This window comes from Nomascus leucogenys, chromosome 12, assembly GCF_006542625.1.
Source record: "Nomascus leucogenys isolate Asia chromosome 12, Asia_NLE_v1, whole genome shotgun sequence".
Taxonomy (NCBI): domain Eukaryota; kingdom Metazoa; phylum Chordata; class Mammalia; order Primates; family Hylobatidae; genus Nomascus; species Nomascus leucogenys.
Genome location: NC_044392.1, coordinates 15,034,069 through 15,056,157, shown reverse-complemented (window position 1 = coordinate 15,056,157; position 22,089 = coordinate 15,034,069). Strand labels below are relative to the sequence as shown.

At 51.1% G+C, this 22,089-nt stretch overlaps 2 protein-coding genes across 9 annotated transcripts; one reads left to right on the top strand and one right to left on the bottom strand.

Annotated features, from left to right (window-relative positions):
- Window positions 1-1,396: 1,396 nt before the first annotated feature.
- On the bottom strand, window positions 1,397-20,349 carry TSPAN1 (tetraspanin 1). Of its 8 annotated transcripts, none has more exons than XM_003259038.2 (10): window positions 13,662-13,774; window positions 12,142-12,283; window positions 6,803-6,935; window positions 6,297-6,361; window positions 2,968-3,174; window positions 2,697-2,771; window positions 2,483-2,581; window positions 2,251-2,406; window positions 2,058-2,141; window positions 1,397-1,877 (listed from the first exon to the last, which is right to left on the bottom strand). In XM_003259038.2, the coding sequence occupies exons 4-10, from the start codon at window positions 6,351-6,353 to the stop codon at window positions 1,830-1,832; spliced, it is 726 nt and encodes a 241-aa protein (XP_003259086.1). In that variant the 5' UTR covers window positions 6,354-6,361; window positions 6,803-6,935; window positions 12,142-12,283; window positions 13,662-13,774; the 3' UTR covers window positions 1,397-1,829. The 8 variants fall into 8 exon arrangements, with proteins under 8 accessions (XP_003259086.1, XP_030679685.1, XP_030679687.1 ...); XM_030823825.1 differs by having other exon boundaries at window positions 12,142-12,150; XM_030823827.1 differs by lacking the exons at window positions 12,142-12,283; window positions 13,662-13,774 and adding an exon at window positions 20,331-20,349.
- P3R3URF (PIK3R3 upstream reading frame) lies at window positions 10,504-12,135 on the top strand. The gene is made up of 2 exons (XM_030823831.1): window positions 10,504-11,333; window positions 11,934-12,135. Exons 1-2 carry the CDS (start codon window positions 11,090-11,092, stop codon window positions 11,975-11,977), a joined length of 288 nt encoding a protein of 95 aa, XP_030679691.1. The 5' UTR covers window positions 10,504-11,089; the 3' UTR covers window positions 11,978-12,135.
- Window positions 20,350-22,089: the final 1,740 nt, after the last annotated feature.

The following is a 22,089-nucleotide window of genomic DNA, read 5'->3' as shown; positions in this document are numbered from 1 at the left end:
CCGCCCTGGGCAAACAAATCCCATGCAGCCTCCACACAGGCACCTGGCGGAGGAGAAGTGTGAGAGGCACAGTATGGTGGTGAAGGGGTGTGGCAGGCTAGCTCCTCTCCCTGTCCTGCACCCTGGCAGCCTCCTGGTCTGGCCCTCACAGACCAGCTCTAAGGCACTGTTTGGTTCTGGCCAGGTCCCTCTTTCTTTCTGGGCTCAGCAAGGGGGTGGTGGTTCTGGGCTGCCCTGGAAAAGCTCAGGAAGAGAGTTACAGGGGTCAAAGGGAAGCAAGGAGGGCGACTGGTTTGTTAGGCTGGGCTTTGCTTGGTAGCAGACACTGTACCCTCCCTCAGGCCTCTCACTCCTGGCTCAACAGTAATCAGGTCTATATCAGACATTCTGGCCAGCTGCCCCTTCAAGTGGAACTAGTACCATGTCAGCCAGGACTACACCAGGTGCTGGAGTTCTGGGCCCAAATCTAGGCTGAGCTCTTCACGGAAGCCTGTGGGACTGGGGCAAGTAGCTTGGCCTTTCCTAGCCCCAGTTTCCTACCTGGAGCATAGGGATGGTTAGGGCTAAAGAATAGATGAGGTCTAGGCCGGGTGAGGTGGCTCACGCCTGTAATCCCAGCACTTTGGGAGGCTGAGGCAGGTGGATCACCTGAGGTCAGGAGTTTGAGACCAGCCTGGCCAACATGGTGAAACCTGTCTCTACTAAAAATACAAAAAATTAGCCAGGTGTGGTGGCAGGTGCCTGTAATCCCAGCTACTTAGGAGGCTGAGGCAGGAGAACTGCTTGAACCCGGAGGCAGAGTCCACAGTGAGCCGAGATCACACCACTGCACTCCAGCCTAGGCAACAAGAGCGAAACTCTGTCTCAAAAAAAAAAAAAAGAAAAAGAGATGAGGTCTGAAGAACACCAGGTAGGCCTGCAGCAAAGAAAAAATAAAGTGCTCGCTGAGATCCCAGAAGCAAGGACAGATCTGGGGTTTTGCCTGAGTAGGAAAGGTAGGCAGCCTGGACCCTAGGAACAGGGCTCCTGAAGGGCTTCCCAGAACCTAAGGAGTGACCCTTTCCCATTGCCCTGGTAAGAATTCGTCACAAGCTTGTTATTTTCATAGCTTTCCAGTCCAGTGCCCCCACCCAGGAGGTGGTAGTTTGAGTTCAAAGTTCTCCCCATTAAAAGGAGGCAGACTGGCCTCACCCAAATCTACTTCTTCATGCCCTCTCAGCCATCCCTCTTAGTTTCCTTCCAAGGCCTGGAACCCAAATGAAGGGGAGAAATAACCACTTCTGACCCCCAACCCCACCCTACTTCCCTCCTTTCCAGGGCCTTCTGAGTTGGCAGCCCCACAGGAATCCGTGGCCAGTTTAGGCCCCTCTCCCCAAGGATACATGAAGAGTCCAACTGGCAACATTGTAACTAGTTTATGCACTTTGAAGTGCCTTCTGCACATCCACCCAGAGGCTCTGCTGATTTCACTTATGCCCAGGCTATAAAATGCCTTTCTCTCATCCCCAAGTAGAGCACTGGGATCACCACTAGGCCTAGGGGGCATATCAAGGGTTTAAGAGACTGGGGGAATGGGCAACAGAACTGGCTACCTTAGGGGCATTCCAGAGAATGCCCCCCACCCATCCACCCACTAATGGAAGGAAAGTCAGGCATCGCCTAAAAGGAGTGGTCCCTATCTAGCCCCAAGTCTGGAGCAGAAAGGGTAGGTCCACTCTGGCCCAAGTGACATTGTTAGATCCTGTCCCCTCCCCCAATCACTGCTTCTTGCCAGGGTGCCTCTTCACAGTTCCCATGTGGCAGCAGTAGTGGCAGAGGCAGAAGTGGACTTATTGTAGATTGCAGTACAGATACATGGACACAATCATGGCAGCCAGCTGGAGAGGGAGGAACAACAGGGAGAGATGAGGGGACAGGATAGGGATCCTGAAGCTTGTCCCACAGACACCCTACCTGAGGCCCAGTTAGAAGTCTGTTTCCTCCAGAGAGGCCTCAGATGGGTTGAGCAGCCCTGATCTCATGCCCATGTCCCAGTCCCAGCCTCCTCATCTGCTTACCTCGAGGGCCCCAATTCCAGCTGCCACACCACCCACGGTGACTGCATTAGTTCGGATGTCATACAAAAGCTGATTGAAGCAACCCTTCAGGAAGAGAAAAGAGCATTTATAGTTGGCAGCTGCCCTACTCCCATCCCTGTTTGCCACTCCGAGGCCATGAAAACAGTCCCCACCCACTCATGCCAGCCCACACCTCTACTTTTTGGTCGTCAGCCTTTTGCTTGGTGCAGGTTTCATTGGCTGCGTTGGTGACGTTGTCATTGCAACAGAATGGGGGAAAGGCATCGTTCTCTTTGAAGTAGGGTGAGTCCTCAAAATCCGTATAGTTGGTGAAGCCACAGCACTTGAGCTGGAGACAAGATGAGGGTGGAGGTGGGGTCTTGCTTCTTTCTCTCCACCCTAAAACCTCCCCCAGCCAACCTTACCCCTTTCATGGTGGTGTTCCACACTTGAGTGAAGTCTTCCTGGGAACCATAGTCTTTCTTGATGGCAGGCACTACCAGCAACGTCAGGAAGTGCTCAGCCTGGGTGAGGCAGACCAGTGTTTAGGGGCTGGTACAGAAGGTGGCCATTCACAGGCCACAGCCACTCCCGGGGTTTTGCCCAATCTTCTTCCCTTCCTCCATCCCAGTGTCTCACCATTGTGGTATACACCAAGGCCACCACAGCAGCTGCAACCTCAGCGATGAAGATGAGGAGGAGGATGAAGAAGAACTGAGTGGGGAACAGGGGTCTGGGTTTTAGGGAGAGACAGTCCTTCATGCCCTCCTTGCCCTAATCCACCCCCCTGGAAAAGTGAGACAGAGGCCTTAGCCTGGGGGGTCCAAAGCAGGATTTGGGAATCCCAGGGCCTGGTGTCAAGGGCATGGGGACCCTTGGTCATCAGCCTGTGGAGCTGGGTTTGACACACCGTCATGAGGGCACACTTGCTCTCAGTCTTAGCACCATAGCAGCCCAGGAAACCAAGAGCAAAGACCACAACGCCGGCTGCGATGAGGAAGTAGCCCACGTTGACAAACTGTGCGGCACTGGACGACAGCGGCCCGAAGATCTTCAGAAAGGATGGCCCATCGATTGACACCCAGATGCCCACTGCCAACAGGGCCGCACCACACAGCTGGGGAGAGAGAGGTCAGGCAGGCCTTAAACAGTGCTGGCAAGTAGCTTACTACCACACAGTTGAGTAAGAAGGATGGGAGCCGAGAAACTTCCCTCTTTATTGGCTAGGGAGTCTAAAACCTCATCCTGTAAGGAGGGAAACATCCTCTAGAGCCAGAAAAATGGGAGCTGGGATATGCATAGCTAGGACCAGGCTGCACACCTGGGCAGATATAAAGGAGATCAGGGGTTCTAGAAATAGCCTCAGGGTGGGGGGAGGGGCAAGACTTTCCCTCACTGCTGCCAGGGTCCTGCCACATAACTAGGATTGAAAATAGGCAGATGAGGGCCCAGCCTCCTATCTCCTTTCTGGGCGATGGGTGCCTAGAACACCTCTGTCCTCTGATAGGTGGAGACCGGGGTGGTAGCAGAACAGGCTCAATAGTCACCATAGTAATGGAGGCGGGGCTGAGGTTCCACCTGCTGGCAACCTTGGAGAGGGAGGAGGTTGAGAAGGTTCACCCACCTGAGGCCCCATTTGGCTCCCCTCCAGAATCCAACTTCAGGCCTGCCCCTCATGTAGACAAGACCTCCTTGCCTCACAAGAGGAAAGTGAGGCACCAGTGGGAATACAGCCAGAGCTTCTCTTAAAGGCTGTCTAGCTCAATTCCAAACCTCAGGGGGAATCCTGAGGCCCAGATTGAGGAGGGCCCTGTGCAGTTCCCACAGATCTTAGAGCGAAGCCTCCCAGCCCAGGGCTTCAGTGGATGAATCAGCCTGACACCACCTTGGTGCCTAGTCCTCACTTGCCAGCTATAAAAACTGAGGCTAGAACAGGAAGTGAGGTGGCAGATTGTGGCTGGATTCCAGGCATGTTTGCCCAAGGACAGAAAGCTGGACTTCTAGCCTGCAGGGTCAAATTTCATGGAGCTGGAGGTCTGCCCTATCCTGCTCTGCCCAGCCTGGCAAGGTCTGGGTAACAGAGGCCAGAAATCAAACCGGATTTGCCTTTAACCCTCTCAGGGCAGAGCCTCTCCTGTCCAAATCCCTGGAATCCTATTGCTTGCTCCAGATACAGGGATAAAGACTAGTTCAGGACTGGCACAGTAGCTCATGCCTATAATCCCAGCACTTTGGGAGGCCGAGGTGGGAGAATCACTTAAGCCCAGGAGTTCGAGACCAGCCTGGGCAACATAGTGAGACCGTCTCTATAAAAAAAAATTTTTAATTAGCTGAGCATAGTGGCACACTCCTGTAGTCCTAGATACTCAGGAGGCTGAGTGAGGTAGGGGAATCCCTTGAGCCCAGGAGGTTGACACTGCAGTAAGCCATGATCATGCCACTGCACTCCAGCTTTGGTGACAGAGCAAGATCCTGTCTCAAAGAAACAAACAAACAACAACAACAACAACAACAACAAAAACACAAGTTCCCTGCAGCCAAAGGAAGCCCAAGGCACAGACCATATCAGAACTAGAGAGTCTACCCATGCTTCTAAACTAATCAATACATACATAAACTCTTGTCACCCAGGCTGGAGTGCAGTGGTGTGATCTTGGCTCACTGCAACCTCCACCTCCTGGGTTCAAGTGATTGTCCTTCCTCAGCCTCCCGGGTAGCTGGGATTACAGGCATGTGCCACCACATCCAGCTAACTTTTGTATTTTTAGTAGAGATGGGGTTTCACCATATTGGCCAGGCTGGTCTCGAACTCCTGAGCTCAACTAATCTGCCCGCCTCAGCTTCCCAGAGTGCTGAGATTACAGTCGTGAGCTACTGCGCCTGGCCCACTTCCTCACTTTTACTTACACTAACCTACAGTAATGTGGCTTAGATCTCTGGTGACATCCTGTGCTAAATCCAGTTGACATTTCATGGGCCACATTCTCCTTGACCTCTCTGATAGCTTGCTCTCCTTGTTTTCCTCTCCCACTCCCACTGCTCCTTCTCCATCTCCTTCACAGTGGCTTTTTTTTTTTTTTTTTTGCTTATCCCTAATAAATTGGGTTTCCCAGGGTTCACTTTCCAAGTGTTCTCATCCACTCCCATGGCTTCAGTGGCTAACTGTGTGCACATGATTTTCAAATACCCATGGCCAGCTCCAATCTGAGCTGTACCTCCACTGGGTACACAGCTGCTAGTGGGACACCCCCTCCCACAAACCAGGCCCCACCCCCTGCCATCTGGGTTGCTCATGCCAGAGATATGGGCGTCATCTCCAAGATCTCTGTCTCCCTTGCCCCTTCGTCTACCCCTCAGCCATCATCCTAGAGCTTTGTCCTTTGTCCACTTTGTCCGTTTCTCCCTATCTCCACCACCATCTCCAGGATTTACGCCTCATGGCTCAGCTTCTCAAACATGCCCTATGCAATCTGTTTCTGGTTTTCTGAATGATATCAAGTTTCATTACTTCTGGCCCTTTATGCATGCTTTATAACTCTCCCACCAAGTGCAATTTCCCAGCTTCAGCTATTTCCTCCAGGAACTATTCTCCAACCAGGCTGAGTTCAGGCTCCCATAACCTCCGTCCTAAGCCCAAACACACTGTGTTGTTATTATCTGCCTATCTGGCTTATTGGAGCTGAGATCCTTCGGGGCAGAGAAAGGCTTTGCTTACCTGCCACCCCAGCACCCATCATGGTATCCTAGACAATGAATGTTTGTCGAATGAATAAGGGCTGTTTGAGATAGACTATTTGCTCTGATGAGATGTAGGCCCTCCCTCCTTTCAGCTCCCCATCATACAGAAGAATTTCCTCTGTACTGAATTTCCTTCTGTGGTAGGTAAACTTGGGTGGAGCCCTTCTATTTTCTGGGCCCCCAGTGCCTACAAAAGGGGGAGAATCATTCCTGGTAGCTTACTCTGCCGTGTCTGAAGCCTAGGCTAAAGCTTTGTGGGAGAGAGGGGGTACCCCGAGCTTCTCCATCCCCTTTTTCACACACACCCCTGTATGGCAGCCTGGCTGCTCCTGGGACTAGGAATCAGCAGCATTTGGGGAGACCTCTGCATCCCACTCATAAGGGGACACATGCAGGACGAAGCCTGGGCATAGCAGTCTCCCATTCCCCAGCTTAGTCTCTGCTCAGCTTGTGACCTGTTCCTATAGGGAGCCCCAAAGAGTCCACAACGTCCATACTTACAAAGATGAGCAAATTGAAGAGGATCATCATGGTCTTAATGAAGCTGAAGCACTGCATGGTGGCTCCTGGGAGGCAGACATGTGCGAGTTAGGGCCTTGTTTCCCCTGGCCCCACCTGGGCTGGCCCTGGCTTCAGATATTCAGCCAGATATGCCAGACCCCAGAATCCTGAACCCATATCTCGCCAAGCTTCTCCTATACCTGGTCTGACGCAGAACTTTTCCCAGTTTCTATCCTAACACCCTTACCCCTCTATACTACTCAGGACCTCCACCAGCACCTGACACTCTGAGATCCTAACACCCCAGGTTCCTCCACCTGCACACCCAGCCTGACTCCCACGCTGCAGGTCACTCCATGCCCTTTCCTGGCACCTGTATATCCTGCGCTCCCCCCCACACTAACCCCAGACCCTCCCAGAACCCTCACTAGAGCCCCTCCAGCTCCCCAGACCTGTTTCCAGATTGATATCTCTTCACAGGATAATCTCTATCCCTATCCCATTACCTGTTCAGGGCTCTTGGCAGTGAGTTCTGAAAGAGGGAACTGCTGAGGCTCCACAAAGGACAGAACAGCTCCTGGGAGTTGCCACTGAGTGGGCAGGCAGAGGGACGCCTGGCTCTCACACACCACTGCTCACCTGAAGGCAGGGTAGGCGCTTTAAAGCCTCCTTCTGCCCGCCTGCTGGCCCCACCCGTGGCCAGTTAGCCTCCCCTTGCCCCTGCTGCCCCCTGCTGCCTGGAGACCGATCCCCACAACCACGGCCTCAGCAGGCCTCCACCTGGCAACACCAGCCCTGGGCAACGCCCCTCCTGATCTCAAGAAGCAGCAGCCCAGGGGTGGGGCAAGTGGCTCCCCAGAATGTCTGCGGGCCCTCCACCACAACAGTGCAATGTGCTTCTTACCCTGCATCTGCTGATACACTCATACATATCCTCTGTGCTCACGCTCACATGCACACGCATCTGCCCATGCTGCCATCCATATGTTCATACAGTGAGCACCCAGTTACATACATAAACATGTACTAGTGTTCCTGAATGCAGTTGTGTGTGTGTGCATGCGTGCGCACACACACACACTAAATTATTTGTGGACTGACTCCCAGCAACTAACAAACAACAGAATAATATCTGACGTACGTACTCTCTCTCTCTCTCACGCACACACACGCAAACACACACACCCACTCTCTCTCTTTCTCTGTCTCTCACTCACTTTCAAGGAAATGACTGAGATTTGGCAGCCTCCGCTCTCTCCTCTGAGCAGCAAATAGTTCCTAATCCTCTTCCCTCCATAAAACCTCACATTCCCCATTTTTCCCCTCCCTTCATCTTTCCATCTCCTCTCCCTCCCCATCTTTTTCTTTTTCCCCTTCCCAGTCTTCTCTTAGCGCTCTGTGTACACCCCTTCCCTTTCTGCCAGTAGGTGGCACCATGGTCCCATGAAGGAGCCACCCCCAGTTCCAAGGCTCTGTGATCCCATCTTTGTTACTCCTAGTGGGGCTGCCTGACCGCTTCCTGCTCCAGCACTCCTGATGTAGAGATGGGGGGAAAAGTCCTGGCTTCCGGGTCATTCAGACCAGGTGCTGGAATCCTGGCTCTGTCGCTTATGAACTGTGTGACCCTGGGGACTTTTCTTAGACTTGGTTTTAAACTTCTGTTTCCTGGTTTTCTGTGTAACAGAATAGTTCTGGGCTTTTCCAGTGAGATTTTCTTCCTGCTCTAGAAGGAAAGGACAGTAGGGAATGAGCACAGAGCAAGAAGGTCAAAGTGGAGAGAGTCACAGGCAGTGGGGCTATGAGATGGAGGAAATTGATTTTTTTTTTTTTTTTTTTGAGACAGGGTCTTGCTCTTTTGCCCAGGTTGGAGTGTAGTGGCACCATCATGGCTCACTGCAGCCTTGACTTCCTGAGCTCAAATGATCCTCAGCCTCCCAAGTAGCTGGGACTATGGGTATTTGCCGCCACGTCAAGCAAATTTTTTTTTTTTTTAAACAGACAAGGTCTTGCTATGCTGTCCAGGCTGGTCTTGAACTGGGCTCAAGTGATCCTCTTGACTCAGCCTCCCAAAATGATGGTATTACAGGCATCAGCCACTGTGCCTAGCTGAGGAAGTGTATTTCTAAGTTTGTTTTGTTTTTATAGTGGAAGGAGGCAGCTGAAGAGACAGAAGAGAGAGGGGCTAATAGTATTACAGACTACACTAATAATACTGATCATATTTTAAATGTCTTGCATATATTAAGGCTTTTTTTCCTCTTCACAACCATCCCATGAAATAGACTTTCTTATCTCCATTTTTAAATATGGGGAAATAGAAGCACCAAAGGGTCAGGTACTTGCCATGATCACAAAGCTTGTAAGTGGCAGAGCCAGGATTCAATCCCAGTTAGTTTGGCACCAGAGTCTACATCTTAACCACCAAGCAGACTATCTACACTGATGGAATCTCTAAGGAGGCAGACAAGGCTGGCTTCCATAAAGAGCAAGGGAAGAGGCCTTGGTCTGACCTGAGGAGGAGGAGGAGCAGGGGCAGGTCGGTTTAAGTTACAGTTGCTAGAAGTTGATGGAAGCAAGGTCATATTCTAAGACTGAGGATGGCAAGAGTAGAGGCTGGAGGAGGGGATGGGGGAAAGATGAGGTTTGTGAGGGTGGTACTAAGGGTCCCACAGAGTCCTGCAGGAACAGAAAGCAGGATGAAGCTGGGAAGGGGGCCTTTGAGGAGCAGAGTAAGGGGGAAAGGAAGAAGAGACTGAGGAGTGGAAGAAGGAGAAGGTCTATTTTTTTTTTTTGACAGAATCTCACTCTGTTGCCCAGGCTGGAATGCAGTGGCGCAATCTTGGCTCACTGCAACCTCCACCTCCCCGTTGCAAGTGATTCTCCTGCCTCAGCCTCCTGAGTAGCTGGGATTATAGGTGCACACCACCACACCCAGCTAATTTTTGTATTTTTAGTAGAGACAGAGTTTCACCATGTTGGCCAGGCTGGTCTCGAGCTCCTGACCTCAAGTCATCCACCCACCTCCGGCTCCCAAAGTGCTGGGATTACAGGCGTGAGCCACCGCACCTGGTAGCTTTCTCTTTCATTCTCAGGAAGAATTAGGACCAGATTACATTCATCTATGGCCCTGGTGCTTAGCACATATGAAGTTGTTAGTGAACATTTCCTGAATGAATGAGTACAGAATAATGAGAGTTAAGTGCTCTGGGTTTTGGATCTTGATCATCATGGATTTGCTTCTTGCCTGCCTCTAATTGTGTGACTTCACCTCACTGAGCCCCGGTTTCCTTATACAGTGGATCCTCATTATTCACAGATTCCATACCTGTGAATTTGCCTGCTTACTGAAATTTATTTGTAATTCCCAAACCAGTACTTGTGGTACTTTTGCAGTCATTCATGGACATGAGCAGAAAGGCAAAAAATTTCAGCCATCCAACACACATATTTCCAGCTGAGGTCTGTTGAACAATAGGACTCTCTGTCTTCTTATTGCAGTTTTCATAGAGTAAACAAATGTGCTTTTTGGTGGTCTATTTAGTGCCGCATATTCTCACTTTTTTTGGCATTTTTTGCTGGTAATTTTACTGTCTAAAATAGTCCCCAGTTATAGTGCTGGAGTGCTCTCTAGTGTTTCTAAGTGCAAGAAGGCTGTGATGTGCCTTATAGGGGAAATACGTGCTTTAGATAAGTTTAATTCAGGCACAAGTTATAATGCTGTTGCTGTGAGTTCAATGTCAATGACTCAACTATATATATATATTTAAAATTTTTTTTAATATATATATATATAAATATATATATATTTATATATATATAATATATATATATAAATATATATATATTTATATATATATAATATATATATATAAATATATATATATTTATATATATATATAAATATATATATATATAAAATTTTTTTTTTTTGAGACAGAGTTTCACTCTCGTTGCCCAGGCTGGAGTGCAATGGCGCAATCTGGGCTCACTGCAATCTCCACCTCCCGGGTTCAAGCTATTCTCCTGTCTCAGCCTCCTGGGTAGCTGGGACTACAGGCACCCACCACCACACCCAGCTAATTTTTGTATTTTTACTAGAGATGGGGTTTTGCCATGTTAACCAGGCTGGTCTTGAACTCCTGACCTCAGGTGATCCGCCCACCTCGGCCTCCCAAAGTGCTGGGATTACAGGCTTGAGCCACCACGCCCAGCCAACAATATACATTAAATAAGGTGTCTCCACACATAAAATCAGGTTATATGTATAGATCAGTTGACAAAATATTGTGACCAGAGGGTTTCAGGAACCTAATCTTGCATTTACCCTTTATTCAGTATTTAGTATTTGTGGCGACTTTATAGAACATTACTGAGAATAATGAGAATTGACTGTATATAAATAGGTATAATGATGGCATATCCTTGTAAAGTAGCTGAGATTAAATGAGATAATGTCGGTAAAGTGCTCAGCACAGTGTCTGGCACATAGTAAGTGCTCAAAAAACATTGTTAATATTGTTACTATATGGGTAAGTGAGAAAGTGAGGAAGTGAGTTCCCCCTCTAGGGCCTCTTTTCCTAAGGGGCCAAACTGAGGCTGTCTGGCTCTTGGGCTGGCTTTTAGGCCAGACCCAATAGAGAAGATTGTGAAGGAGCCTGACTCATGAGGAGGTGCCAGGGCCTACGACCTGTAATAAAGGGCCCTGCCCTTATGCAGACTTTGTATGTCATAGAGGCCTCAGCTACCCTGGCCAACAGCACCCCAGAGGCACACTGCAGAAGCTCCCTGTGCCCATGGGGCCATCTCGGCTTGTCCGTGGCCCTCAGCCCCAGGGCATGCGTTCCCCCTACCACAGGCCAGGTGTGGGCTGGCCCAGGCCCCGGTTTCCCGGGATGTTCAAGTGTAGCCGCAGAAGATATCAGCAGGGTCTCCGAGATCGAACTGCCAGCAGTGCAGCCACCAATCCTGCTACCAGGGCCATGGGTATCAACAACACCCACACTGACACCACCATAGTGTGGATCTTCCCACCTCGAGGTTAGCCAGGGGGCCTGTGAGCCAGGGTGGGGTTTTAAAAAGCAAAGCCACTAGGCCGGGTGCGGTGGCTCACGCCTGTAATCCCGGCACTTTGGGAGGCCGAGGCGGGCAGATCACAAGGTCAGGAATCGAGACCATCCTGGCTAACACGGTGAAACCCCATCTCTACTAAAAATACAAAAAAAAAATTAGCCGGGTGTGATGGCATGCACCTGTAGTCCCAGCTACTTGGGAGGCTGAGGCAGGAGAATCGCTTGAACCTGGGAGGCAGAGGTTGCAGTGAGCCAAGATCGTGCCACTGCACTCCAGCCTGGGTGACAGTGAGACTCTGTCTCAAGAAAAAAAAAAAAAAAAAAACCAGAGCCACTGAAGATTTCCCTACCTGGTTCTGTTTAGGCACGCCAAAGGATGATCTCTGTGAAATAGCACCCCTACATATATGGGGGACTCCTGATGGCAGGCACCCCAAAGTGCTGACAGCCTTAATGGAGGATGGATTGGCTGGAAGCAGAGGGTTTGGGGAGGGGCTGAATCCAAGGGGCAGGGAACTTCCAGAACTGCTTCCTTCCTCAAACTCTTCCCTCTCCTTCCTTTCCTCAGTTCTCAGACAACTCAGGCAACCTGGAATTTTTCTGATCTTCTAGAAGTGCCCAGAAGCTTGGCTTGCCCTGGACCTGCATCTCCTAGGGTCCGTGTGGGTGGTGAACAACAAATACAGTCATTCTGCTCAAACTGCCTTATTCCACACGGAGGTGTTAACCAGCTGACTACGCAGGGTGTGAGGGGAGGGTTAGGGCTGAATACTTACAGGGAAAGGCTTCAGTGACCGCAGCAGGGATCACAGTTTAAGACAGTAGGAGGACAGGACAAGGTCAGTAACATAGAGCATCTTTGGTCTCAGCTCTTGATCTGCCCCATGAAGTAAGGGCTCTCTTGCCTTACACTCCTAACTGCACAGGGACAAGGGTCTCTGTAAACATCTTGGAAGGTATTGGGAGGCACAGATCAGAGAGGGATCGGATGAAAGACTGAACCCTGAGAGTACACAAGTATGAGGTGGATGTGAGGTGGATGTGCCTCTGTGTGCCTGTGATGGTCAGCGTGTAGGTGTAGCTGCTGGTGTGTGTGTCTGAGGCCGGGAGAATAAGAGTATCAGCAGATGTGGCTGAATGTGCCTTTGTGATTGAATGTGCCTCTGTGACTGACTGTGAGTGTCAAGGAGTGTTTGTGAGGGTATGGGTGTGCCAGAGAGAACATCAGCCCTGGTAAGAAAAATGAAGGTCAGGAGGGGGATGGGGAACAGCCTAAAGGAGGAGAACATGGAGAAGGGTGAGATTTTGAGAAAGGCATACTACCTTCAGCCCTTCAACCATTCTCTGAGGTCAGTGTTTTCCAGAACTGGCAGCTGAGCTGGGGTGCTTAGGGGTGGGGCAAGACTGAGTTTGAGCCCAGAAAGTAGGGAGGGTGCTAAGCTCTCTGGCCTGGGGATTTTCCATTTGGATTTCTGAGTGTGTGCTCATGTGTCACTGGCTGTAACCGGGTTTCTGTGGGGTTGTGTCTTAGTAGCTGGGAACATTTTGTGGGACTCTGTCTCTAATATGTTGCATTACGCATGGGTTAATGTGTGTCGCACCGGTCTGAGATCTGGCTCCATTTCCAGGCCTACTTTCCCAGGGGGCTAGGGAAGGGAATGAATCTTGAGACCTTTGGTGGCCTGGCCCCCTGGGGTTCAGGAAATCTGGCTAATGTCCTTTGCTGCCTGTGAAGGGAAAGTGAATTGTGCTTATGTCTATCTACCCCAACTCTTGCCAGAGACTGGGACCCTGAGGGGGGTTGAGGCAGAGAATTCACTGACACACCATGCCCAAACAGTGCTGGGCTCCTCAGGTTATGGGATGGGGGTTGCTGAACATCAGCCAAAGCTAGAAGCTAGAAGGGCTTCTGAACATCAGCCAAAGCTAGAAGGGCCACGCTCAAGGGCCATCATCAGCCATGCTCAAGGGCCCAAGAGGGGCCATACATATAAAGATACATGACACAGTTCACAAACACATGCAGACATGTAAATATAAGTGAACTCATAGACACATACTGCAACAACCACAGACATGCATGCAAGCACATAGCATAAGCAGATATACGCAGACACAAATGCATAGATCCCCACACGACATATGTAACAACACATACGCATGCCCCTAAATGAACACAGACAGAAACATGCATGCACCCAGACACAAGCACACAAGCATCCAGATGCAGACACATGCCTTCACACTCATGCAAACCCAGGTACACACAGACATACACGCATGCAGACACACTCACCAGACTTCCCTGCCCCTGCGGCCCTGGGACCCAGAAGCCTCCCTCCCCTATATGAGTGTGTAGTATGTGTGTGTGCATGCACTCATGCCCACACTTGTGTCTGTGAGAGTGTGTGTTTGTGCTCAAGTGTGTGTACGATGGGGGTGCTAAGCTGTGGGAACCAGATGACATCATCTCTTCCAGCTATTTTTAGCTGTATCTGCAATGATGGCTCCTTCACTGCCCCTCCCCCTTCAGGTTCCTAATTCTCCTCCCCATCTAGGCTCCCAGAGGCAGCAGCAGCCAGAGGGCACCCACCACCTCAGTTTAGGTGACTCCTGGATGACTGGGTGCAGCCCACTCTCTCCCACCCTGCCAGAGTTCCCTGGAGGCTGAGAACACCAGGCTCTCAGGCTGGAAGGGCCCGGGTTAGCTGAGCTGACCTAGATGGTCTCCACCCCTTAGGGTGCCTCTGCTTCTGCTTTTCAATCTGCAACTCTGTGTCAGTCAACAGTGCCTGCTATGTGCCAGGGATGGTGCTAAATTCTGGAGATACAGCAGTGAGCAAGGCAGTGGGAGTTCTTTCCCAGAGGAATTATAGCTCAGTGAGAGGCACATTACACAGATTACACAAGCTCCTCATTAAATTCTGAGGAGGGCTCTGAGCACTGGTAACAGGGGCTCCTAGTCTGAGATGATGTTCTCTGCCTCTCTCTGTTCTTCCTTCTCCCATAGGTGAGATAACCTGAGGAAACCAGAGGGAATACAGCCCTTACCTTGCACCCTTCATCCTAACCACCATATCTCCAGAATTCCACAGAGCAGTGCTTCCTTCTCACACCCTAGGCTGTGCTCCCAACATGGCACTAACACACCATCCAACTAATTGGTGGCCCATGATACTCATATCTCCTTTTTCTTTGTTTGTTTTTTTCTTTTTTTGAGACAGAGCCTGGCTCTGTTGCCCAGGATGGAGTGCAGTGGCACGATCTTGTCTCACTGCAACCGTCTTCTCCCAGAGTCAAGTGATTCTCGTGCCTCAGCCTCCCTAGTAGCTGGGACTACAGGCGTGTGCCACCATGCCTGGCTAATTTTTGTATTTTTAGTAGAGATGGGGTTTTGCCATGTGGGCTAGGCTGGTCTTGAACTCCTGGCCTAAAGTGATCCACCTACCTCAGTCTTCCAAAGTGCAGGGATTACAGGCATGAGCCACCTGGCTCAGCCCTTCCCCCTGCCTAGTTTTTAGGGACAGGGTCTCGCTCTGTCACTCATACTGGAGTGCAGCGGCCTGACCTTAGCTCACTGCAGCCTCAATCTCCTGGGCACAATCTATCCTCCCACCTCAGTCCCACAAGTAGCTGGTATTACAGGTGCAGGCCACCACGCCTGGATAATTTAAATGTTTTTTTGTAGAAACGGGTTCTCCCAGCTACTCAGGAGGCTGAGGCACGAGAATTGCTTAAACCTGGGAGGTGGAGGTTGCAGCCAAGATCATGCCACTGCACTCCAGTTCTTGGGTTCAAGTGATCCTCCCGCCTCAGCCTCCCAAAATGTTGGGATTACAGACGTGAGCTACTGCTTGCCCCCCGCACCTCACTTTTCTTTGAAATCTTCCTGTAGTCAATCCCTGGGAGGCAGGCCACTATTCCCCATCTATAGATGAGAAAACTGAGGCTCAGAAATGGACAGCTCTGGACCACACCTCACAGTGCCTGGGGAGCAGCCCAGGGGAGATGGCAGGCAGGTGGAGAAGGAAGTGGTGGCGCACTGGGACAGTTGGCACAGGTGCAGGAGGAGCGGGCCAGGCCAAGCCACGGAATCAGGAGGTGAGGGGGAGGAGGACGATGGCCTGAGGGTTCATGCCAGGAGGAGGGCTTCCCGCTCCAGCCAGCCTCAGGCAGCCACTGGAAAATCGGGTTTGGCAGCTTCAGCCATGTGCTGCAGGACTGGAAGAAGGTCCAGGCTGCTCCTGGGAGGCAGCCTAGCACGGGCTCTTCCTCTAGCCCTGAGTTTCACCACCTGGCTAGGTGGGGGAGTATTACTTTATAATTCTGGGACCCTTTGGACTGTGAAGAGAATAGCTCTGGGCTACAGGCAGGAGCCCGGAGCTTCAGTCTTGGTTCTGCCCCAAGCCCTGATCTGATCCTTGGAATGTCCTGGCCCCTCTCTTCGCCTCCGCGGCTCCGCTCTAGAGAAATAGGTTCCCCAGACCCCAACTCCTGCCCCCGAGATTTTCCTGGGAGTCTGACTCAGGCACGGGAACACAGAGTCAGTGGGTAAGGGCATGAACAGACAGCCCCTGGGGCGCCAGGCTGGAGGTCGCTTGTCACTAATAGGTCAATGGCCGGAAGCCCAGCTCCAACCCCACAATGCAATACCGGTCACCCCACCCTTACCAGTGCCCTCACCCACACCCCCACTTCCGGCCTCTGTTCCTTCCTCACCTCTGGGGAAGGCTGCAGGACTCCCTAGGGAATTTCCCCTGGTTCCTCCACTGGCTGTCTGCCCAGTGCTTAATCCTCCTTCCCACACCTACCCATTCAGCCAGGCCAGTCTCCCACAAAACTTTCTCTCCCTGGACCCTGGGGCAGGGCAAGGAGGGCAGGAAGCTGGGTGGAAGGACTGCAAAGGAGACTGCTTTTCCTGCTACCCTCAGGTACTGAAGCCCAAGTAAGAGTTTTCCGGAGAGAGGGAGTAGACTGAGTGTTGGGCCCTAGGACTGGGCTTCCCTGGGTACGATCCCATCCCCTGAGCCTCGGGAGAGGTGGGAATGACCTTCCTCTGCACCAGCGTGCCCAGAGAAGAGAGCCTGGAGCTGAGACTTGCAACTTCTAGAAAACAAACACAAAACCGAGGCCAAGAGAGTGCTGACTACTATTACCAACAAAATTCATTAAACACAATTTTAAAAAATCATGAAATTCTAGATTCATGGAGTTCACAGTTATGGAATCTTAGCATCACAGAATTCCAGCATGGTAAAATCTGGGTTACAGAAACTAAGAAATTCAGAATTGTGGCATTACTGGGTTCCAGATGACAAAATTAGAATATCCTTGAAATGGACATCTTGAGAAATCAATTAATAAAGCCCTTACATTCAGGTGGCTGTCTAAACTAGAGGATTTCCTGCTGGGGATAGGCAAAGGTGTCCGCACATTAACTCTGAGGCGAGGTAGGGAGCCTGGGACACATAAGCTTAAACCAGGCAGGGCCAGGCGCGGTGGCTCATGCCTGTAATCCCAGCACTTTGGGAGGCTGAGGCTGGTGGATCACCTGAGGTCAGGAGTTTGAGACCAGCCTGGCCAACACGGTGAAGCCCCGTCTCTACTAAAAATACAAAAATTAGCCGGGCGTGGTGGCAGGTACCTGTAATCCCAGCTACTTGGGAGGCTGAGGCAAGAGAATCGCTTGAACCTGGGAGGCAGAGGTTGCAGTGAGCCGAGGTCATGCCATTGCACTCCAGCCTGGGGGACAAGAGCTAGACTTTGTCTCAAAACAAACAAACAAACAAACAAACAAACAAACAAACACCAAACCAGGCAGAAGACAGACTTTGTCCATGAGAACACATTTCTGGTTCCTGAAGATGAGGGGTAGGGGGCAGCAGGTGGGGATAGAGAAAGCAGAACTATACAAACAAGGAAAACATAACCTAAAGAAAGAATCATCAAGTAGCATAATATGCTGACCCCAGCATCTCCAGCTTCCCCATAACTGCGGTTACCATCAGCCCAGGACATTTCTTTCCAAAGGTTAGTAAGACTCCCTATCATATTGGAATGGCTATCTGTTTTGGGAAGAAAGGTACCGAACAGAAAATACTCCATGCTTTTCTCGGGGTGGCTGGGAGGAATAGACTGTCTTCAAAGCTGCTAAGCCCTGAGCCACATGATGCACACCAAAGCCACTCCATGTGGTGGGGTTCAGAGCTCCCAGCAAGGCCCTGATAGAGGACCCTGTGGAGAGCACCTGGGTGGGGTGGTGCCTAGGGGGGCTGATCATCTCTACAGAAGGAGCCAATCTTGAGGCAAAATTTGTATGGGGACCCTTGCCCAATCTTTGGGGCTGGTTATTCAGCAAACGACAAAAGTATTTACCTAGCACTTCTGGGAAACTACTGCAAACTCAGGAACCCAGAAGGAGCAGTTCCAAAGAGAGGCAAACGCCAGGCCCTGCTAGGCATGGGAAATGGGGCAATGTCAGCTGAAGGTCTTCTTGCTCAGCTGTCTGTCCTTGGATTCAGCTCAATACCTCAGCCCTGACCTCTACTTACACGCCCATTTGCCTCCCTCTCCTTGCTTGGCTGCTGTTCTACCTACTTATACCTGCCGTGTGACCTTTGGCAAGTTCTATCCCATCTCTGGGCCTCAAATCTCTTTTGCTGTCTTTTGAAGTCTATAATTGGGTTTAAGTGCAGCTTTTAGGATTGTATATTCCTGCTTTTGTCCAGAGAAGTTTTAGTTTCAGGTATCTCCATTCCCAGCTTCCAGAAAAAGTATCAGGCAGCTTCAGGGGAGAATGCAGGGAATAGGGAATAAAAATAATGCCCACATTTGACATCCTAAATGTGTCAATGCCTATGATAGGTGTTTTCATAAATCTTATGCCCACAACCACCACTCTTTGTGTATAAATCATTGCTCCCATTTTATAGATGAAGGAACAGAGGTCCAGGGAGGGTAGATAAGATGCCTAAGATCATCCAGCTAGGGAGTAACAGAACTGGAATCTCAACTAAGTCTGTCTAAATCTGAGGGCTGTGGTTTCAGATTAGCATTACTCCATGAGGCTTCAATAGGTAAAATGTGAGTCCATGGATGAGAGTTTCAGGAAGAAGTGGTCCATGCAGCCCTGAGAGGCAGTGAGTTCCATTCGTAAATGCAATAGGGGCTGACAGCTTCTTGTGCTGTGAAAAAAGCCGAACCAAGGTTCCTTCTATTTGGGAACTCTGGGTAGTCTCAGCTCAGATTGGAGATAGCTGGGCTGAATTGGGGGTGAGGAGGTTGGAGTGGAGAGTGGAATGGTCCTGAACTGGTCTTCAGGGAGTTGAGGGGCTATGCCACTGTTCCTGGAGATAGTGTGTATGTGTTGAGGAAGGGGTGTAAAGGGGGCTTCTTCACTTTCTGGGATGGGCCAGTTCGCCCTCCCCACCATCCCCAGCTGGAGCTGGTTGTCAGGCCTCCAGAGCCAGGGGCAGGGACTTTCCAGCTGGGATAGCATCAAGATGTGTTGACAACAGATTCACTGCCTTGAGGTTCCCAGCAATCTTGCACAATTGCCTCAGTTAACTGATCCAAGGGAGGTGGGAGGATTTCAGATCCCCTGATTCCAGCCCAGCTCTGCCCTGGCCAAGTTTGGGTTATGATAAGGAGGCTAGGCAATCCAGCCACTGGCTGATAAGGTCATGGCTCATAGGGTCAGGGCTGGAGGCAGCCCTGGGGGTCATCTCATTTAGCTCCCTCACTGGAAGGGTGAAGGAGTCTGAGGTCCAGAGAGGGAACAGGTCCTGCCAAGGGTCACACAGAACCACTGCTGTCCCCAACACTCCCCTTGGCACCAAGGACACAGAACTGAATCAGTCCTGGTACTTGTTCTTGAGAGCTTGCACCCTAATGGAGAAAACAGACTAGCAGACACACCAAGAAAAATGTCAGGGCTAAAAGAGAGGCTCGGACTTTGTATACTAAGAGCTTAGAGAAGTAGGGACACAGATCTCCTAGAGGCTCCACAGAAGATGGCATAGGTAGTTTTTTTTCGTTTTTTTTTTTTTTTTGAGACGGAGTCTCGCTTTTTCACCCAGGCTGGAGTGCAGTGGCTCAATCTCGGCTCACTGCAAGCTCTGCCTCCCAGGTTCACGCCATTCTCCTGCCTCAGCCTCTCCGAGTAGCTGGGACTACAGGCCCCCGCCACCACGCCCGGCTAATTTTTTTTTGTATTTTTAGTAGAGGCGGGGTTTCACTGTGGTCTCGATCTCCTGACCTCGCGATCCGCCCGCCTCGGCCTCCGAAAGTGCTGGGATTACAAGCGTGAGCCACCGCGCCCGGCCAGTTTTTTTTTTTTAATTTAATTTAATTTAAATAATTTATTTTTTTGAGATGGAGTCTTGCTCTGTCGCCCTGGTTGGAGTGCAATGGTGTGATCTAGGCTCACTGCAACTTCCGCCTCCCAGGTTCAAGTGCATGCCTCAGCCTCCCAAGCAGCTGAGGTTACAAGCATGCGCCACCACACCCAGCTAATTTTTGTATTTTTAGTAGAGACAGGGTTTCACCATGTTGGCCAGGCTGGTCTCAAACTCCTGATTTCAAGTGATCTGCTGTCCTCAGCTTCCCAAAGTGCTGAGATTACAGGCATGAGTCACTGCACCCGGCCACAGGTAGTTTTTAAACTGGGCTTAAAGAATGGGCAAAATTTTAGCTAATGCAAAGGGGAAAGAACTTTCCTGATTGAGAAACAGTGTGAGTGGAAGCCCAGAGCGTGCACTGATTGGCCGTGTGAGATGACTGAAGGGCAGTAGTATAGCCAGGGCCAGGACTTGAGCTCAGGATGCCTGTGCTCTGTGAGCACACAGTAGTCACCAAGGTGCAGGCCTCAGGGATATGAGGACCCCAGAAGGAGCAGGTAGGGGGAACCTGATGAGACTACAGCTGGGAGATTCTTAACAGTAGAGGTGGGGGCTGTTATACTCACCACCTCCAGGCTGGCAGGTTCCTTTAATCCAAGACACACGCATACACACAAAGCCTTTACCCTTATCTCCCTCCACGAGAACCCAGGCCCACCTCGAGATCTGGCCTAGAGGAGGAGGCTGCTCCTCACCTAGCTAGCTGCCTCTCCACTCAGGTTTCAAGGCCAGGGCGCACACCCCCTCCTTGCAGTAGCTTCCTCCCCACTGCCCCATTTCCCCTCCCCCCACACCCTCTTCTCTGGACCAGGAAGGGATGGGGGCATCCAGAGCTTCGGAGCTTTGGCAGCAGCTAGCCTTCTCGCGGCTGCTGTGATGCAAATCCGCTCCGGATTTATTCGCGGGGCGTTCTTTCCGTAAAGCGAGGCGCACCCGGCGCCAGCGCTTGGCTGGAAGTGCCTTTCCTGGCCCTTATCCAAGGGCGCCAGGGCCCAGAACTGGGGGTGCCTTCCCCGCTAGAGTCCCGCAGCTAGGGTTCTGGATGCGCGGGTGGGAGAGAAGCAGGGAGTCGCGGGGTGGGGCTATAATTAACCGCCCCGGGCGCGGAGTCAGGAAAAGGAAGCCAAGATCTTGAAGGACCTCCAGAGCCTGGTTGAATGCAGCTAGAAGTGCGGGGTCTGGGAAGCTCCTTAAACAGGCTGGACCCTGGTCTCGAGGTCTGAGCCTGGGTTTTGGTAAAGAAAATTTGAAGGTTTGAGGCTGGCAAGCATGTTTAAGGTTGGGGGCATGGGGTGGAGGATGCAGAATCCACGTCCCCTATCCGGAAAGCGGCTCCATTGTCTTGCTTGTCCCTGTCTAAACGCAGTTTGGACACCACGAGCGAATTCGACCGATCACTGTTCTCATCCTCGAGGTACCCTCGCAAGGAAGCGAAGTGGGCTCACTATCAGTTACTACTCAAGGGCCTGAGAGCCTGAGGCTTCTGGGGACCGGAAGGAGGGGTGGGGGAAGGGCATGCCGAACTAGGGGTGTGCTGTGTACTTCCAGAGGCTCCAGCTTCAGGAAAGAGAACTGCAGTTTGTGGTGTAAAAAGCTTGTATGACCTGGCCAGGCGTGGTAGCTCACGCCTCCTAGCACTTTGGGAGGCAGAGGCGGGCAGATCACTTGAGGCCAGGAGTTGGAGAACAGCCTGGCCAACATGGTGAAACCCCATCTCTACTAAAAATACAAAAATTAGCCAGGCGTGGAGGCGCACACCTGTAATCCCAACTACTCGGGGAGCTGAAGCACAAGAGTCGCTTGAACCTGGGAGGCTGAGGTTGCACTGAGCCAAGATCATGTCACTGCATTCCAGCCTGGGCGACAGAGCGAGACTCTGTCTCAGAAAAAAAGAAAACAAAAGAAAAAAAGCCTATAAGCATAGGAATAGACAGATGGTATTATTGAGTGCCTGTGCATACCAGATGAAGGGTGTTCACCAAATTGACCAAAAAAGAGTGCTTCTTATTTTTTCTTGGTACCTTCATAATAAGAAAAGGACAGGCCGGGCACGGTGGCTCACGCCTGTAATCCCAGCACTTTGGGAGGCCGAGGTGGGTGAATCACGAGGTCAGGAGATTGAGACCATCCTGGCTAACACAGGTGAAACCCCGTCTCTACTAAAAAAAATACAAAAAATTAGCTGGGCATGGTGGCGGGCGCCTGTAGTCCCAGCTACTCCGGAGGCTGAGGCAGGAGAATGGCGTGAACCCGGGAGGCGGAGCTTGCAGTGAGCCGAGATCGCGCCACTGCACTCCAACTTGGGCTACAGAGCGAGACTCCATC

Excerpts from the sequence above, each read along its gene's own strand:
- TSPAN1 (XM_030823827.1), bottom strand. The coding sequence starts at position 6,353 with ATGCAGTGCTTCAGCTTCATTAAGACCATGATGATCCTCTTCAATTTG. Across the intron at positions 2,407-2,482 it reads GGAACACCACCATGAAAGGG|CTCAAGTGCTGTGGCTTCAC; the intron begins GTAAGGTTGGCT and ends TCTTGTCTCCAG. Across the intron at positions 1,878-2,057 it reads CTGGAATTGGGGCCCTCGAG|CTGGCTGCCATGATTGTGTC; the intron begins GTAAGCAGATGA and ends CTCCCTCTCCAG.
- P3R3URF (XM_030823831.1), top strand. The coding sequence starts at position 11,090 with ATGGGGCCATCTCGGCTTGTCCGTGGCCCTCAGCCCCAGGGCATGCGT. Across the intron at positions 11,334-11,933 it reads GTGGATCTTCCCACCTCGAG|TTCTCAGACAACTCAGGCAA; the intron begins GTTAGCCAGGGG and ends TCCTTTCCTCAG.